This window comes from Mastigoproctus giganteus, chromosome 8, assembly GCF_048544385.1.
Source record: "Mastigoproctus giganteus isolate SK-2022 chromosome 8, ASM4854438v1, whole genome shotgun sequence".
In the NCBI taxonomy this organism is placed as follows: Eukaryota; Metazoa; Arthropoda; class Arachnida; order Uropygi; family Thelyphonidae; genus Mastigoproctus; species Mastigoproctus giganteus.
Window position 1 is genome coordinate 28,909,774 of NC_143582.1, and position 20,724 is coordinate 28,930,497.

At 36.5% G+C, this 20,724-nt stretch overlaps 1 protein-coding gene across 4 annotated transcripts in view; it reads right to left on the reverse strand.

Moving 5' to 3' along the window:
- The window catches only part of Dys (Dystrophin), a 932,899-nt gene that overhangs the window by 656,876 nt on the left and 255,299 nt on the right, over nucleotides 1–20,724 (reverse strand). For all 4 annotated transcript variants that reach the window (XM_090379791.1, XM_090379790.1, XM_090379788.1 and 1 more), the window contains exons 9-11: nucleotides 18,006–18,124; nucleotides 16,545–16,712; nucleotides 8,472–8,653 (exon numbers count right to left, since the gene is read on the reverse strand). In XM_090379791.1, the coding sequence (XP_090235917.1) occupies nucleotides 8,472–8,653; nucleotides 16,545–16,712; nucleotides 18,006–18,124 (469 nt within the window). The remainder of the gene's footprint in view (nucleotides 1–8,471; nucleotides 8,654–16,544; nucleotides 16,713–18,005; nucleotides 18,125–20,724) is intronic.

The following is a 20,724-nucleotide window of genomic DNA, read 5'->3' on the forward strand; positions in this document are numbered from 1 at the left end:
CAGAGTATCTTATCCCATACAATTTTTCAAATGGTGCTGTCTGAGTGGCGGTATCTGCCGAGAATAAGCAACATTAGTCTTCTCCACTGGTGAAGCGCTACTTATTCAAAGCAGTGCAATACCTCGGCAACTTTTTGTGAAGATATTCACAATATGAGATATAATCAAACGATGTATGCATGCTACATGAGTAGTAGAAATGATGGAAGTGCATTACCCAGGTATAAACAACCTTTTTTAAATAAATGTTTTCCACACTAAATTTTTTTCATTCTCAAGGATCATTGTTATATATAGGTACTTTTTTTTTTTTTTTTTTTTTTTTTTTAGAACCTATAGTACTTAGTACCGTGCACAGGTTTAAGTTTGAAAAGATGAAAGAAAATACTTGTTGACATTAGACTTCAACTTCTGTATACTGTAATGTTCAGGAAATACGTGTGAAGGAAGGTTGTTCCAGAAAACAGAAGTTGAATGAATAAATGAGGAAGAAGAAAAGTTGGTTCTGTGGGATTGAACTTGGACAGTAAAAGGATGTTGACTGGTTGCAGCATATATTCAGACCGCTTTGAAAGAGAGAGCAGGAATTATAGAAGCTAATTCAGAAGAACAGTACACATGGAAAGAACATCTATGAGACAGAGTGGAGAGACTATTACATATGAGACATTAATTAATCTAACTGTCCTGTTCTGAATGGAATCTAGAAGCCTGAGAGAGGTTTTGGGGGCATCGCCCCAGATGTGGGAACAATATTCCATTGTAGCCCGGATTTGCGATTTCTACAGAGTCAACTGTTTGGTAGGAAAGTAATGCCAAGAGCGAAAGAGAATACCCAGTTTTTTTAGATGCATAGGAAGCAATATTTGTAATGTGCTTTATGCCAAGAGAGATTAGAAGTCAGGGTAATCCCCAAGATCTTGCCTAGAAATCAAAGCATCATCAAAGATAAGCATAGGAGTAGAAGAATCCTTTTTGCGAGATATAAGACAGGACTGAGTTTTAGAAGGTTTGAAATTAAGTTATCTTTGCCCTACTGGAGAATTACATGTAGATCAACAATTAAAAGATTTGGCAGTGGATACTCGAGAAGATGAAGCTGTTTGAGCAAGGGAAGGTTTCTGAAACTGGAAGGTAGAAAGCAATGTGCTATCATCAGCAAAACTATGGATAGCATTTCGGTCAATGAAAGAAGGGCATTAATATACAAGAGCAAAAGTGTGGAGAAAGAACTGAACCTTGGGGAACACCAGCATTAGTGGAGAAGTTAGAAGACAGAGAGCCGTCTACCATCACCCGCAGTGAGAGGTCAGAAAGAAAACTGGATACCCAATTACAAAGAACAGATGGTAAACGATAGGATGGAAGCTTAGTTAGAAGACCTTTATGCCAAACACGACCAAAAGACTTTGAAATGTCAAGAGCAATGGCTTGAGTTTCACCAAACTTTTCCATTGAATTTGTCCATAGATGGACACCATGAGCCAAAGTATCACCAATCGAACGACACTAACAGAATCTATACTGATGATCGTTGATCAGATGAAAGATTACAGATAGTTTAAGAGTTGGCAGTTAATTTATGCTATTAGTTAAAAAACACATAAAATCCAAGGAAGTGAAGCCAGTCGACATCGCTGGACAGTGCAGTGTCGAGTCAGTTTGGTGTGACATAAGCATTGGGAGATCAAAATTGAGAGTAGGAGTGTGCTATAGGCCTAATGACTCTGATGAGTATAATAAGAAACTGTTCGGAGAAATAGAGTGGGCCAGTAAATCAGAGAGTCTTATAATGGGGGATTTTAATTTCCCAGATATTGACTGGAATTCGGGGGCTGGTCACTCACACAGTAGCAAGGCTTTTGTGGATTTATTGGATGATTGTTTTCTACATCAGCATGTTCGGGAGGCAACTAGAGGGAGTAATACTCTTGATTTGATTATCAGTAGTGATTCTTCATGCATTAAGAATCTGCAGATAAATGAACCACTTGGTGGCAGTGATCACAGTGTGCTGAAGTGGGAGTTATTCAAAGAGGTAACTACCATTAGGGGTAAAGGGAAGGGGTATTGCTTTCGTAAAGGCGACTACAATGGACTGAGACAGTATTTAAATTCTATACAGTGGGATCAACTGATGATATTGCCAACAGCAAATTCAAAATGGGAAGCATTCAAAGAACTTATCGTGGAAGCTACTAGACTTTACATACCAACTAAGAAATATTGTTCAAGGTTTAGGCCTAAATGGTTGTCAGATGAACTAATGAGGAATATGGCAGAGAAGAAAAATGCATGGGATACATACAAATTAACACGTGACACGGACGCCTATGATAGATACAAGTTGATCTGTAACCAAGTTACAAAGGAGGTTAGGCAGGCGAAGGCAGATTACGAGAGATCCTTGGCAAGGGATGCGAAGAAAAACAGCAAAGAGTTCTTTACTTATGTAAACTCTAGAAGGAAGGGGATGAATCAGATTGGTCCACTTGAGATCGATGGGTCAACTGTTGATGACCCTGCTCGGGTAGCTAACAAACTAAATGAATATTTTGCATCGACATTCACACATGAGGAGTTATTCAGCGAGGGGAATGCCAGAGGTGTATTCAATTCTAGCAGTAAGCTAGAGAATCTTGTAATAACTGAGAGCAAAGTGGAGGAGAAATTGTTGAAGATAAACACAAGAAAGGCACCTGGGGTGGATGGGATCTATCCAGTTATATTAAAGGAGGCAGCAAAGGAGGTAAGCAAACCCTTAGCCATAATTATGAGAGCTTCCTTGGACTCAGGGGAGGTACCCATTGACTGGAGATGTGCAAATGTGACCCCAATTCACAAAGGGGGATCAAAGGCTGACACAAGTAATTATAGACCTGTGAGTTTAACTTCTGTTCCCGGAAAATTAATGGAGGCACTGGTGAAAGAAGCACTGCAGGATCATCTAGACAAGACTTCAGTTATAGCTAGGACACAGCATGGTTTTGTTAAGGGGAAGTCTTGCCTGACCAATTTGATTGGATACTATGATGCAGTCACAAAAGAACTGGATGCAGGGAATAACTTTGATATTATATACTTGGATCTTAGAAAGGCTTTTGATACTGTTGCACATGGAAGACTGCTGCACAAATTGGAGCAGTGTGGCATTGGAGGCAAGTTGCTGCTATGGATAAAGGGGTGGTTGAGGGGGAGAAGACAGAGAGTGGTAATCAATGGACACTGCTCATCGTGGACTAATGTTATTAGTGGAGTCCCTCAGGGTTCAGTATTGGGGCCTTTATTGTTTTCTGTATTTATAAATGATATTGATGATGGTATATCAGGCTTAATGTCCAAGTTTGCAGACGATACGAAGGTTGGCAGGGTTGTCAAGGACACTACTGACACTATGCTGCTGCAACAGGATTTGGAAAGGTTGAGCAGATGGGCTTCGAGGTGGCAAATGAAGTTTAACATTGACAAATGTAAAGTACTACATATGGGAAACAGCAACCCCAGAGCAGCGTATCAACTCTGTGGTACTACACTGACAGTGGTAGAGAATGAAAGGGACCTGGGGGTGGTGGTGCAGGCAGATATGAAGTTCTCTGAGCAGTGCAGACGAGCTGCAAGAGTAGCTCATGGTGTATTGTCAATGATATATAGGAATTTTTCTAGCAGGGATAAGGAGGTGATTATTCCCTTGTATAAGGCAATGGTCAGGCCACACCTAGAGTACTGTATACAGGCCTGGAGGCCTCATTTCAGGAAGGATGTAGAGCTGCTGGAAAGAGTACAGAGAAGGGCAACTAGATTGGTGAATGGGACAAAGGGGTTCTCTTACGAAGAAAGGCTTAAGTTTTGCAAATTACAGTGTCTGGAAACTAGGCACCAGCGGGGTGATCTGATAGAGGTGTACAAAGCCTTGAATGGTTTGAGCATGCTCAATGCTGATGGGATTCTTCCTCTAGCTCAGAAAAATCACCTGAGAGGGCATAAATTCAAATTGAGGAAAGACAGATGTAGGATAGATGTGCGGAAATTTGCCTTTAGCCAGCGGGTGGTTGGTGGGTGGAACAGACTTCCATCCCTTGTCGTGGAAGTTGATAGCCTAAATAAGTTTAAGGCTCAGCTGGACAGGTATTTCGAACGAACAGAGGGGTGAAGTGGAAGTGGTTATTTTTATTTATTTATGTTACTTTTTTTTTTTTTTTTTTTTTTTTGGCTGATGCTGCATAAGCTTGCTTTCTTGCATCAAATGCCTCTACTAATGCTAATGCTAATGCTAGTGGAGTCCCTCAGGGCTCAGTGTTGGGTCCATTATTGTTTTCTGTATTTATAAATGATAATGATGATGGTATATCAAGCTTAATGTCCAAGTTTGCAGACGATACAAAGGTTGGCAGGGTTGTCAAGGACACTACTGACACTATGCTACTGCAACAGGATCTGGAAAGGTTGAGCAGATGGGCTGAGAGGTGGCAAATGAAGTTTAACATTGACATATGTAAAGTGCTACACATGGGAAACAGCAACCCCAGAGCAACGTATCAACTCTGTGGTACTACACTGACAGTGGTAGAGAATGAAAGGGACTTGGGGGTGGTTGTGCAGGCAGATATGAAGTTCTCTGAGCAGTGCAGACGGGCTGCAAGAGTAGCTCATGGAGTATTGTCAATGATATACAGGAATTTTTCCAGCAGGGATAAGGAAGTGATTATCCCCTTGTATAAGGCAATGGTCAGGCCACACCTAGAGTACTGTATACAGGTCTGGAGGCCTCATTTCAAGAAGGATGTAGAGCTGCTGGAACGAGTAAAGAGAAGGGCAACAAGATTAGTGAATGGAACAAAGGGGTGCTCTTACGAAGAAAGGCTTAAGTTTTGCAAATTACAGTGTCTGGAGACTAGGCACCAGCGAGGTGATCTGATAGAGGTGTATAAAGCCTTGAATGGTTTGAGCATGCTCAATGCTGATGGGATTCTTCCTCTAGCTCAGAAAAATCACCTGAGAGGGCATAAATTCAAATTGAGGAAAGACAGATGTAGGATAGACGTGCGGAAATTTGCCTTTAGCCAGCGGGTGGTTGGTTGGTGGAACAGACTTCCATCCCTTGTCGTGGAGGTTGATAGCCTAAATAAGTTTAAGGCTCAGCTGGACAGGTATTTTGAACGAACAGAGGGGTGAAGTGGAAGTGGGTTTTTTTTTTTTTTTTTTTGGCTGATGCTGCATAAGCTTGCTTTCTTGCATCAAATGCCTCTACTAATGCTAATGCTAATGCTAATTTATTTCTCCATTACTCTGGAAAGAGTAGAATTATCGCAATGGGACGATAACTGGATGGACGGGATTTGTGACCCTTTTTAGGAACTCGCTGGATATGATCAAATTTTCAAGCAGAAGGAAAAACACCTTTGGGGATAAGAAAGTGAAACAAGACAACACAAAACAGGAATAATTTCAGGGGCATAGGTTTTGAGAACAAGTGTAGAAATACCATCAGAATTTGGAGCTTTCTTAGCATCAAGATTCATCAAAATCCTTCTGACATCCTTTCAACGGAAAACAATAGGAGGCATTGAATGAATGCACTGGGAACAGTTTGAGGTGATTTACAAAGATCATCAAAACATGAGTTGGAAGAAAAATAGGACACTAGCAGGTCAGCTTTATCTTTGGCTGATGTGGCAACAGAACCATCTGGTTTTTACAGAGATGGGCAAAAATTGTGGCCAATAGCTTTGGCAAGAGACCAGAATGCTCGGCTACCATTGGGCAAGAAGCAAGTTTTCTACCCTTTGCCTGTTTGAAATCTATTTTGGACTGATTAATAACTGCTTTACAAAGTATAAATAATACTTAATAATAATTTTTATTATTATTATACAATGTCACTTATAAAAATGTAGTACTGAAATATTTTATAATAAAAATTCAGAAATATTATACGATTTCAGAGAATATAGGCTTAGTGGTTCGCATTAAAAATATTGTGTTGAAAGGGTTTCGCGAGTCAAAAAAGGTTGGGAACTGCTGCATTAATGCTATGAAGCTTGGAATTGTATTTATTTATAATTTAAGTTGTATTGTTTTTAGAATGTCTATAGTTATTTAATGAAAGGAAGATGTAACTTTCAAAATAGTGCAATAGCAATTCCAACTTGTTGTGAAAGCAAAGTCTGTTCTGCTATGAGCATAAAACTCAACCAGATTGGCTGTAGATATTTAAGCTAAGCCTTACATTTTCACAATATCAGATTGTTTGTTTTGTCATGCCATTCCTCATAGATTCTTGAAGGATACACACCAGAGGATAACTTCTCTAACAGCGTAATTTCTGTGCAAAGTTCAGATACACATACTTTCTCTTTTCACCAATTTTCTTAGGGCCATGATGATACACTGTAAGTGAGGTTACAATAAAGAAACAGGGCACAGAGAAGCATTTAAAAATATGATAATGACTTAGCCATACACAGATTGGGATGCCTGCTTGTGACACATAAGTTCCCACTTTCTGTATTTCATGAGCACCTCTAAGGGGTTATCATGAAATAGAGAAATACTCACTGATGCCAGTCACTTTTTTTTTTTTATCCATAAATCTGAAGGCTGTAAAATCAAGGTTTTACTGTACAAAAAAGATTCTGACAAAGCGCCTTCATTTTGACAATGATAACCATGGACATTTTTTGCTTGCATAATGCATAATATTAAATACTTTTTTTCTAGATTTCCTTCCTGGGCACTATGCAAACATCATTAAAATTTAGCTCTTTAATAATGCAATATGGTCAGATTATAATATACTAAAAAATACCAGGAAAAAAAATCATTTGTTTTAGTAATAAGCAGAGAAAGATGAAATTTTTAATCAATAATGCACTGTGGTTATCAGTTTATGAAATAGTTGGGTCTACTTTTATATATAAAGAGTTATTAGAGAAATTATTTTGTAATGTGAATTTTTTATTTAAATTTGGCCCCAACAAATAATTTTTAGACAGCTTGTAACATAAAGTTTCTATTATTCTCTAATAACTTATTCTCAACTTTAATCAGTTAGTGAAGTTCAAGGACTAAAATAAAATTGTTAAATATTTCTAAATAAATAAATGAATGAATTTTTTCACAAAATAAGTAAATTAAGGGTGATACATACAGGAATTACAATTATACATATTATACATTACACCAAACTGAATCAGAAGAAAAATTTGGAGAGAAAATTTTTCTTCTTATTATGAAAGAACACAAAGTACTTATGAAAGCACAAGTAGCTTGCTGAGACTATCCTGTGCTTAGCCTACAGCAAACTGCAAAGTATTTAACAAGTTAAGAAGCGGAAAACTACAGAGAGAAACTGGCGTAAAATAAAATACAAACAATACTGATTAAACCATGTGAATGCTATTGTGCAGGAGTTCCCAAAACTCCAGGACAACAGAGCTATTTAAAAATTAGAAATAATTGATTCTATGTTGAATCCTGTACCTAATCAAGAAAGATTGAAAGCTGGGAGCAAGAAAAAAGACAGAAGACTGAGTTTTCTTCTTCTTCTTATACCCTATATGATTACTGTTCCCAGCTGAAGAAATATTTCAGCTGAAACTATTATCTTCACCAATTTTTTGTGTAGTTCACCTTCTGAACTACACAGAAAATTAGCTGTTCCTTGATTCCATTTTGATATACAAGTACTAAACAGTAGTTTTAAACTATACTGCAGTATTATTTTACATTGATCCAAAATCTTATATAAAAAAAATAAAAATAAAAAAAAAATCCTGTTAATGAACAGCCAATTTTTTCACACTGAATTGTCCCTATGCCAATATTACATGAACCACATGACATAAGTGTTTATACCAACAAAATATTAGAAAAAATTATACAACAAACAATAAATAAACATCTAAATAAAAATGAACTGCAAAGTCATTAAATACAAAAAAAAAAAAAAATCCATTTAAGAAGAGTGACATGCTTTACCACTTCCTCCCCACTTTGGTGTAACATGAAAACAGCCTTCATTTGGCACATTTTACATCATAACTTTCTTTCCCAGAGGAAAACTTCCTTTCCTGGAGTTGAAATGATTCGGATCACGAAACCTTATTGAATTGTCAAAATGGGTCAAATTCTCAAAAATGTCAGGGAACTGCTATGTTTCAGTTACCATTGATTTGCTATCTCCAATGCAATTGTAAATTAAAATACCTGAAGGTTCCCAAAGGGTTCATATCATACATAAAAAGAACTATGCCACTTTCTGAAAGTCATTTTGCAATCATTACACTTCTTCAGAGTAAAAGGATGTGAAAGAATAAACTGCAAAGTAGGCATAAATTAAAATTAGTAGTAAATTAAAATTAATAGATGCTTCTAATTACTAATGCAATAGTGCATGTGTAAACTAATGCATCACAAACTTAAGTGAGCAAATACAGAATAATACTACCTTATATTAATAAAGTTAAACTTACTCGCTTTGCCGCTCTAAAGCTTTTACTCGCAACTCTTTCCACTGTCCATTCAAAAGTTCCACCTGAACCTGAACTGCCTGCTGCTCTTCACCACTGAGCCTTCCTCGATTGACAAGATGGTTTCCTTCCTGGAGTATATCTGTGATACTATTCTGCTGATGTGTTAACTGTAACATAAATTCCTGCAAAGAAATAAAAATCATCTTTAAATGCTTTTATTATTAATGTGTAATACTGTTAATAATTTTATATCAAATTAACTGGATAACTATTATACTGCTTTATTTCTTTATTCATGAATGTATAATATAAATATATATCAGATTCTGATATATATGCTCAATGCAGTAAGTAATAGTAGTAATAATGGCAAATGATGCAAGAAAGCAAGCTTAATATAGCATCAGCCAAAAAAAAAAAAAAAAAAAAAACCCTACACAATTATTCCATTCATACTCTCCAAGAATTTGTCTAGTTCTTCCTTGAATTTATCCAAACCATTCACTACCAAAACAACAGATGGAAGCCTATTCCAACAATCAACCACCTGTTGGCTGAAGGCAAACTTCTGCACATCTACCCTGCAACCATCCTTCCTCAACTTAAATTTATGCCTTCTCATCTGAGTAGCCTCAGCAAGAGAAAAAATGCCATTCACATTCCACTTACACTTACTCAATTCATTCAAGACCTTAAACACCTCAATCAGATATCCTTGCAGGTGCCTGGTCACAAGACTCTGCAATTTGCAAAACTGAAGCCTTTCTAGGTAAAAGTGCCTGTTTGTTCTCTTCACCAATCTGGTTGCCCTTCTCTGCACCTGTTCCAGCACATCTACATCGTTCCTAAAGTGAGGCCTCCAGACCTGTATACAACACTCAAGATGAGGCCAAATCATGGCCTTATACAAAAGGATAATCACCTCCTTATCCCTGACGAAACACTGCGAGCTCTTCTTGCACTACGTCTGCACTGCTCAGAGAATTTCAAATCTGACTGCACAATTATCCCAGGTCTTTTTCATTTTCCACTATCCTGAGTGAAGTACCACACATCTTATAAGTTACTCTGGGATTACTGCTACCCATATGCAGTAACTTGCATTTTGTCAACATTAAACTAAACTACCATTTCCTAGCCCATTGACCCATTATTCTTCAATCTTGTTGCAATGATTATGGTCATTAACCACCCTACCAACCTTTGTTATCGTCTGCAAACTTTGACATGAAGCCTGATGTACCTTCATTAATATCATTAATAAATATTGAAAACAACAATGGGCAACACCGAACCATGGAGACTCCACTGATAACTCTAGTCCAAAAAGAGCAGTGCCCATTGACAACCTCTCTCTGTCTTCTTCTTCTTCCACTTAGCCATCCCTTTATCCATAGCAGTAACTTGCCCTTAATGCCACATTGCTTCAGTTTATACAGCAGTCTTTTATATGCAAAAGTATCAAAAGCCTTCCTGAAATCCAAGTATATGATATCAAAATTATTTTTTGCATCCAGCTCCTTGATCACTGCATCATAGTAACCTATCAGACTGGTTAGAAAAGACCACCCCTTAGCAAATCCATGCTATGACTGAAGTATAATTATATTCCTCTCCGGATGTTCCTGCATAACTTATTTAACCAATGACTCCATTATTTTTCCTGGAACAGGTGTTAAGCAGGTCTGTTATTACTCATGTTACCTTTTGATCCACCCTTTATGAATTGGGGATACATTGCACATCTCCAGTCCATAGGGAACTCCCATGAACCCAAGGATGCTCTCATAATTATGGCTAAAAACTTGCTTACCTCCTTTGCTACCTCTTTTAATATGATTGGATAGATACCATCCAACCCAAGGTACCTTTTATGTTCAGCTTCAACAATTCCTCTTCCACTTTCCTTTCAGTTATCACAAAGTCATTTAGCTCCTCGTTGGAATTTGATAAACTTCTGACATTCCCTACTGTAAAGAATTCCTCATGTGTGAATGTAGATGCAAAACACCTATTGAATTGGTCAGCAATCTGAGCAGGGTCATCAACAGTTAACCCATTGACATCAAATGGTCCAATGTGATTCAATCAATTCCTTCTACTGCTAATATAAGCACAAGTCTTTGGTGCTTTTCTTTGCCAGAGACTTCTCATAATCTGGCTTGGCTTGCCTAATCTCTTTAGTGACTTAATTACAGGCTAATTTATATCTACATTAGGCTTTTGAATCACCTAATAATTTATATGCATCCCATGCACTTTTCTTCTCTGCCACTTGTCTCAACAGTGCATCTGACATTCATTTAGATCTAAGCCTTGAGCAGACTTTCTTCAATGGTATGAAATGCTTAGCAGCTGCTATGATTACTTACCCAAATGCTCCCCATTTACAATTTACTGTTGATAAAATCATCAGTTGGTCCCAGTTCATAGAATTTAAAAACTGTCTGAGACCACTGTAGTCACCCTTACAAAAACAACAGCTTTTCCCTTTACCCCAACACTAGTTGTCTTTAATTAAATTCCACATTAGTACACTGTGATCCCTGCTACCCAGTGAGTCTTTTACCTGCCAATTCTTAATGTACGTAGAATCACTACCGATAACCAGATCAAGAGAATTACTTCCTCTTGTTGCCTCTCTAACATGCTGCTGTTCCAAGAATCTACAAAAGTCTTGCTAGTGTGTGTGAGTGGTCAAGCCACAAATTCCATTCAACATGTGGAAAGATAAAATCCCCCATTATAGGACATTCTGATTTACTGGTTCACTCTATTTCTCTGTATAGCTGTTTGGTATATGCATCACAGTTAATCGGCCTGTAACACACTCCTACTCTCAATTTTGTTTTCCCAGTGCTTATATCACACCAAACTGACTCAACATTGCACTGGTCACCATGTCAACTGAATGCACTACTATTACCTAAGGGCCTTCTTAACTATGGACCCCAGTACACATTAGTTGATAAAGAGACTCGTCAGCCTCGAAAGCTTCTACTGTATATTTATTGTGTTATTAAATACATTCACTGGATTATACTGTATTTTTCTTAACTATGAATGCACTACCTTAGATTTAATGTTTTTTTAACTAAGAGCATAACTGCTCCATCCCTATTGTCCTGCCTATCCTTCCTGTATACATTGTACTCCCCATATACAAATTCAGCATCACTTATGTCTGAGTGACACCACATCTCTTCTATCCCGGCAATGTCTGCATTTGATTATTTAATCAGTACTCGTTGCATACATCAAGGGTCATAACTTGATATATGCTAATACTAGTTTTAGTAACTATTTATTCAACTTAAGACTATAACTAGTGCATGCAGAATATTGAAATCTGTACTGCTATAAAACCGAAGTATTCTATAAATATATAAATGAATACAGAATCTAAATCTGGATAACTATTATAATTCTTTATTTATTCATTCATGAATCTCTCCAATTTACATCATCAACCATACATATTAGATTCTGAAATAAGGAGGCACTTATATAAACTGACATGAGATGCAAGCCAAAAGGTTTACGGACTGATTGCGTGGAGCACTAACCACTTGTTAGCATCAGTGTGTACCCTTAGATACCACTGAATTAATTCATTGTGAGTTAGTGTGGTGAGTGTCACACCAATAAGACATTGTGCTTTTGTGCAAATAGTGTCTATGTGTGTTTCTGTTGAATGCATCTTGCAATTTTTGTAGCTCAGTAAGAGGGCAAACATTAAGAAACAGTGAATTTGCATAACATTACTAAGATAAACTTTGAAAAACAGTTTCAGAGACTTACAAAATGATTTAAAAAGTGTTTAGTCATGATGCTATGGGTAGAACACAAACTTTGGTTGAGGATTTTGTGCACTCAAATCATCCATCATCAAGTCAGGCTGATGAAAATGTTGACAACAAAGTGCATCAAGTCATCCATGAGGACAGATGGCATGTGATTAAAAACATTTGTGTTATTCTAAGCCTATTATACAGTACATGCCAAAGCATTTTAACTGAAAATTTAAATGAAGCAGAATTTGTGCCCCATTTGCTGAGTGATGAACGATAGAACTGGCTTTCTGCATACAGGGACCTGTAACCACAGGTGAGAGAAGACAGAAATTTTCTTTCCAAGGTCACAAGGTCATTATGATCCAGAACCAAAGTGGAAGTTCCTCCTAGTGAAAAAGTCCATTTAGACATAAAAAAAGCAAGGTAGGTCAGATCAACACTGTCAACAGCATGCTTATTGCTTTCTTCAACAATGAGAGTAATGTTCAATGGGAGTTCCTTTCACCAGGCCAATCACCCATTCTACATCAGGGATCTAAGGTGTTCCAGGAAGGATTTCAGCAAAAAAAGTGCTCAGATAAATGGCACACTCAGGATTGGCTGATAAATCATGACAATGCAACGTTCCACATGACTTTGTCTGTTCAGCTGTTTTTAACCAAGAACAAATTGGCAATGGTCCCATACCCTCCCTATTCTCCCAATCTGGATCTCCTGAGACTTCTTCCATTTTGCTACTCAAAATGAAAATCCAATTAAAAGGATAAAGATTTAAAGACATCGCAGAGATTCAAGCTGAATTGCAGAGAGTGTTCAACAGCATCATGAATCAATCAGGAATTCCAGAGATGTTTCAAACAGTGGGAAAAGTGCTGGAATCAATGTATAAACTCTGCAAGGGACAATGCCTACATGTAACTAACATGTCTAAATTACATTCATTTCCCCAGTCGAGAATATTTTAGCTTGCACCACATATGTTAATACCAGTTTTTTTTTTATTATTTAATCAAATTAATTCCCAAGAATAATATCAAAATCTGCAGTATTTAATAGTACTGTAGCTAATAATATTTTAAGGCAGAAATCCTCAAATTATGACATTACTTAGTGGATTTGCATCATTACTACAAATGTTAAATTTTTTACACAAACCAAAGTTTCAACATTGACATCATTAATGTAACATTTCATATTATGAAATACTTCACAAGGAGTTGCCCTCTTTACACTTCAAATAAGTAACACTTCTGCATTAGCAGAGGCATATGATGCAAGAAAGCAAGCTTATATAGAATCAGCCAAAAAAAAAAAATTCCCATTTCACCCATCCACTCACTCCAGTGCTTGTCCAGTTCTGACTTGAACTTATTTAAGTTGTTGGCTTCCACTAGATCAGATGGAAGTTTGTTCCAACTATCAACCACCCGCTGGCTAAAGGCAAATTTTCAGCACATCTATTCTACAATTGTCTTTCCTCAATTTGAATTTGTCCCCTCGGGTGAGTAATCTGAGCAAGAGGAAAAATCCCATCAGCATTGAGCTTGTTCAAACCTTTCAAGGTTTTGTACACCTCAATCAGATCACCTTGCAGGTGACTAGTCTCCAGATGCTGCATTTGAAGAACTTAAGCCTTTCTTGATAACAGCACCCCTTTGTTCCATTCACCAATCTCGTTGCTCTTCTCTGTACTCTTTCCAGTAGCTCTGCATCCTTCCTAAAATGAGGCCTCCGGACCTGTATGCAGTACTCAAGTTGTGGCCTGACCATTGCCTTATACAAGGGGACAATCACCTCCTTATCCCTGCTAGCAAAATTCCTGTATATCATTGATAAGACACCATGAGTTACCCTTGCAGCCTGTCTGCAATGGTCAGAAAACTTCGCATCTGACTTCACAATTACCCCCAGGTCCTTTTAATTCTCTACCACCCTGAGTGTAGTACCACAGAGTTGATACATTACTCTGAGGTTACTGCTACCCATATGCCGTACTTTACATTTGTCAATGTTAAACTTCAGTTACCACCTCTCATCCCTTCTGCTCAACTTTTCTAGATACTGTTACAGTAGTGTACTGACATTAACAACACAGCCAACCTTCGTAACGTATTGTCTGCAAACTTGGACATTAACTCTCATATATACCTTCATCAATCTCATTGATAAATACAGAAAACAACAAGGGACTCAAAACCGAACTCTGGGGAACTCCACTAATAACATTAGTCCACGAAGAGCAGTGTCCACTGATTACCACACCTCTGTGTTCTCCCACTCAACCATGCTTTTATACATAGCAGCAACTTGCCCTTAATGGCACACTGCTCCAATTTGTACAGTAGTATTCCATATGCAACAGTATCAAAAGTTTTCCTAAAATCCAAGTATATAATATCAAAACTATTTTTTGTATTCGGTTCCTTTGTGACCAAATCATAGTATCCAATCAATTTACCACACAAGACTTCCCCTTAACAAACCCATGCTGTGTCTATAGCTGCAGTCTTGTCTAGATGATCCTGCAGTGCTTCTTTAACCAGTTATTCCATTATTTTCCCTGGAACAAAAGTTAAACTAACAGGTCTGTAATTACTGTTGTCACCCTTTGATCCCCCTTTGTGAATTGGGGACACATTTGCACATCTTCAGTAGATGAGGACTAGGAAGCTTTCATAATTATGGCTAAGGGTTTGTTTACTTCCTTTGCTGCCTCCTTTAATATAACTGGATAGATCCCATCAACCCTGGGTGCCTTTCTTATGTTTATCTTCAACAATTTCTCCTCCACTTTGCTCTCAGTTATGGCAAAATCATTTAACTCCCTGTTAAAAATTGATACGCTTCTGGCTTCCACTTCCCTACAGAATTCCTCATGTGTGAATGTAGATGCAAAATATTCATTCAGTTTGTCAGCTACCTGAGCAGAATCATCAACAATCAAACCATCAATATCAAGTGGACCAATCTGATTCATACCCTTCATTCTAGAGTTTATATCAGTAAAGAAGTCTTTGCTGTTTTTCTATGCATCCTTTATCAAAGATTTCTCATAATCTGCCTTTGCTTGCCTAACCTCCTTTATGACTTAATTAGAGACTAGCTTATATCTACCATAGTCTTCTGTGCCACCTGATAATTTATATGTATCCCATGCATTTTTCTTCTCCGCCAAGAGTCTCATTAGATCATCTGACATCCATTTAAGCCTAAACCTTGAACAGTATTTCTTAGTTGGGACAAAAAGCCTAGTAGCTTCCAAGATTACTTCCTTGAATGCTTCCCCATTTAGAATTTGCTATTGTGAACATCATCAGTTAGTCCCACTTTTTGGAATTTAAAAACTATCTGAGTCAATTAGAGAAGGCTACTGTTACTTAATTTCAGCTTAAGTAACAGTAGTCTTCTCTAATTGTACTCAAATGAAAATAACTAACAGTAATCTTCTCTAGTGGGGAAGACTTACTTATTTGAAGTATAAGGAGGGCAACTCAAAGACTTTCACGATATGAGATGTTACAATAATGATGCCAATGTCCAAACTTCAGTTTATCTAAAAAATTCAACTATGTAGTAATGATGCAAATGCACTAACTAGTATCATAGCAATGCAGCTTTAAAATGACTGTCATGAAAATAAATTTCTGTATGCTAGAAAATGCTGCTCTTAAAAAAACAGAAGATATTCCTAGTCATTTTAAAATAGCTGTGTTTGAGGTTTGCTCAAAAGGTTTGGTAAATGATCTTATAATTCTCAAATGCATAATAGTAGCTAAGATTGTGAATAGGGCTTACAACGTCTTTTGAGCATGCATAAATTTTATGTATGTGCATTTGTAAAAAAAGTACGTGCTTTTGAGCACGTGCATGTGTAAAATGAAATTTAAACATGGTGAAAACTTACCATCCAGAAATTTTTGACTAACAAAAAATTCTTGCCCCACTGCACCTACCTTATTTTCCTGATTTGGCACTACTCAACATTTGGCTATAAAGCAGGACATGAAAGAAAATGATTTAAGTAAATTCAAGAATTCCAATCAAACACAACAGAGTGCCTAAAAGCATTCATAAAAGACTACAAAAATATTTTGATCAGAGGCAGGCATGATGGAATAAGTTTGTGGTTGCAGAAGGAGATTATATTGAAGAATATTAGCAATGCAAACATTTATCATTGAATAAAATAATTTTTCACAACGTCCAACATTTTTTTTTAATCAAACCATGTAATGCTCTTACAATAGTAAACAGATTTGAAATTAAAATTTAATTATACCTCATGGGAATTGAAAAGTTGTCTAGCATGTTCAACGTCTTCTGTAAGAAGGTTCTGTTGGCTAAGTTTTTCTTTTGAACCTAGTATCCAAGCAAGGAACTCTTCCAGGGTTGACTGATAGGAACTCATATCATCTGACAATGATACCTGCCCACTTTCACTGGGGTCCTGAAATTTAAAACATATGTGAAGAACACATTAAACTGAATAAGTAAATATTTTAAAACTTTACTGTTAACAGAAATTTATGACAATTATTCTTAAACAATCACAGTAAGCTGTCTCTGTTGTCTTTCTATAGTAAAAACTGCCAAATAAGTATGATTGTAACAAATCCAGTATTATAATTACTAAATGCGTTTTCTGTATAAATTCCAAAAAGACATCCTACTCCTGATTACACAACTATCAAGTTCTAATGGAACAAACTGTCCAAGGGAAAAATATAAAGTACTATCCACTGAAGGAATGGAAGAAAGAAGTAAATCATCTTAATTTTAAAAATTAATCAGTAAAACAAATAATATTTGCAGCTACTCAGTTTCAATTTACCCTATTCTGAATGAATGGAGAAAATTTCGAACCATTTCCATAGGAAAAACTAAAATAACACCTTCCTAAGAATTTCAAAAACATGCAAAGTAGATAATGCATAATTTTTAACTGAAAATCACTTCTGGTATTTTTTTTTAATAACAAACAAAAAAAATACATGCTAACATCTAAAGCAACTCATTAGAAGTGTGAAGTGCTACAAGTAAAACATAAATTGGCTTGTGTTATGTAGAGTTCACAAGTTTAATAAATGAATTCATCTGCCTTCTCATAAGTAAGTTTTTATATTATCAATAACAGATGAATTATTCTTGCAGGTATTGTTACTTAAAAATAAGGCTGAATAAATGAATGAATGCAAAAAACATGACACTGTAAAAATGGCGTACCAAATTTTAATAGGTTAACTGGAAAAAAATGTCTCGATTGCAGTGGTGGTGGGGGGGGGGGAAATCATCTCATTCTCTTCATCTTTACAAATAAGAATGCTTTCTTAGATGCAAATATAAATTAAAAGAAAAAGAAAAAACATAATACAAAATGAGATTAAAAAAAATTAATAAAATACAAGAACAAAATTTGGTATTAGCAAAGAACAAAATCTTGGACAACTGACAAACTATGAAAGTCTGTCATTTTTGAAACACAATTTAGTACTGTCATGTAAACTTTCATAATTTGCTGAAAACTGTTAAGCTGAATTTAATTAGTTAAATATTTTATTCCTTTAAATTTGGTCATATATGCTTTCTATAAATCATTTTAATGCATTTTATTACAATCATATTAATTAATGCTTTTAAACTAACTAAATCCCAAATAAAAGCATATTCATATCAAGGAAAGTTCATATCTATGAAATTTTCAAAGTTGCAGTACAGAAACTAAAAAAAAAAGAAAACTTACGTCAGACAAATCTACAGATTCTAGCCTTCTGAGTGGAATGTTTTGATGAGGTAAAGCTTGGAAAAAGCACATCACATACATCATCACAGATTTCTTGTCTGGACGACTAGTATTGACATCTTTGGAATGAGAGAAATCAAGAATAAATTTTTGACTTTGCTTTTAAATTAAAAAATTATGAATGTCTGGCTTTGCTTTTCCAAGTTTAACATGTCTGCAAATGCAAACTAAGTAAAAAAAAATCAAAATTATGAATATTTGAAACAATGTTTTTTTTAAACATAACATTCAACATCTTTATACAATATTTATATGATAATAATTTTAAAGATTTACTAAAAATCAATCATCAGAACAGATCTCTCTTGCATACTGCATAATTAAAGTTTCTACTAGGTGTTCACTACTAGATGTAGATAGTTATATTTCTGTGGACTTTGTCAATCGTGTAAGATTTGCAAAACTTGAATATATGCTTGTTATGGCACAGGAATGGGATAGCCTCATTAGGCCACAGATACAGATCCTCTACTGACAGAAGCCCTGGGTGCTTGAGGAACATCATTAGTAACAGCAAGAAATTTCACTACCACTTTTGTCTCTTATTCTGGTTGGCAGTCTAGGGATTTTAATTACAGCTGCCAGATCAGCAGTTCTACAACTAGCTTGGACCAAATACTTAAAGGGGGGGGGTCGATCTAAGTAGCCAGAATTAAATCCAAACAGGCAGCTCAGAGTATTTGGGGGCCCAATGCCCATACAGAATAGAGAAGTAAATGATGGAGTTAATGTTGTGCTTGGTTTTGCAAAGGGAATACACATGTAACAAGTGTTGCTTTGCATTCCACTTTAGCATTTCAATCTGTGATGTAATGAGATCTACGTGATTATTAAATATAAGCTTAAATATTAGCCAAAAACAACTCCTAAGCAGTGTGCCATTCAACTATGGAGATGAGCATCTAGTGATATATAGATCTCAGTTTGGCATCATCTCAGGGATAAGATGATTGTAGCAGTGGATTTAGTTGGACTTATCTGCATTCACAGGTAGCAATGTGTTTTGATAGATTGCTGAGCTCAGAGTGACAGCGACAACCATTAAGGCATATCATGTGCCTGAATGGTTGTCACTGTCACTCTGAGGAATGGCAGCGGCACAGCTGTAAACAATAATCCTGACACACACACACACCTACCTTGATAACCACCTACTGTCATAGCTCTGGATAACCTTTTTTTTTTTTTTTTTTAATCGGGCTGCAAGTGTGGTCCTCTTTCTGTTAATAGGAATGTTATGAACTTTAGATGTCACCCCGATATTAAAATAATGCCAAAGGAAGTGGAATAACTTTAGTATATTTGATAGATCAGATGTAGCACTGACATCCAGATAGGTGAATGCAAGTCCAGTATTTTCCTTAAAAGCAGAAAGGATGACACCAGATTAGTGATTTAGACTGATTCCTCGCTTCACAGTGAATTTGTGGTGGAGGAGGAGAATGTTTTGAAATGAATGCTGAGAAGAATTCAGGGTTATGAAAATTGAAAGAAGGGCTTTTTCATATAGTAACAGGGGAAGCAGTGGAGAGGAGATAGAGGTGACAGGATCCTCTAGTGGGGATCATAATTTATCAGTCATTCCCACTGATCTGTATTTGTACAAAAGATTTCAATAATAATCAGAAATTGGCAGTTGCTACCAGCTGCAATTTCTCAACTTGTGGAGGAATCTGGTATTAATGAATACAGAAATGTCATGTTGTTCTGCCCATGTATGAGGAAATAATTGGCTAAGGACAGCACTGTAAGATGCTGACAAGTGGTTAACTTTATAAGGTATGGACTAAGAGCCCTTACCGTGAAATGAAGTATACCATCTGAGCCAGTTGAATTTTTCCACAAATGTTAATACAGTATCCTTTTTTTTTTAACAACATAAAAGGTAATAACATTAAGCCATCTTGTCATAAGGGCTACTCCAAGATTCGGAGGTACATTTCTCAAGAACCTGATGGGGAAATAATGGCTGCAGAATATATGTATTTTTGTTGGTCTAAAGAATCATATGCTGTTAATTGTCTTTTACGTTGTTTGTTCTGGTTGACTGAATTTAGGGGCTGATATTAGAATTTTTGGAAATAATTAGTTGATGGTCTGACTTGAAAATAAGAGGAGAGGTGTTCAGGAAATAGGAGATAGAGGCAATAGGGTCCTCTAGTGGGATTGTGATTTATCAGTGTCATTCTCGTTGATTGCTTGAGTTATGCCTCAAGTTTGCTGAATTGAAGAGAAAGGTTGAAATCCCCACAAACAACAAGTGATGCAGTCAGATGAAGCTCATTAATAAGCCAATTAATGCACTCTTCGGTGGTTATTGGAAAAATTGATAAGCTTTGTTTTGCTCTTTAGTGCCACTCTTAATGCATTAAAATTTAACAACTGTGTGCTATCCTTTGACTCTCAAAGGAGCAGCTTTTGGTGTTAAAGAAGACTGCTACCTCACCTTTCCTCCCTGAGCTTGACACAAGCTCCTTGGAACCCAGTAACTTTTATGATATCTACTGCTTCATCATACTGGTCAAGCTAGGTTTCGGTAAGTTCAAGGATTTGAGTTTGGTCCCAGAGAGGAACTGTGAATACTCTGTACATTTTGGAACATCAGCTCAGCTTGACTTCTTCGTATATTTTGAGTATCACACTAACTGCTGTTCTTGTA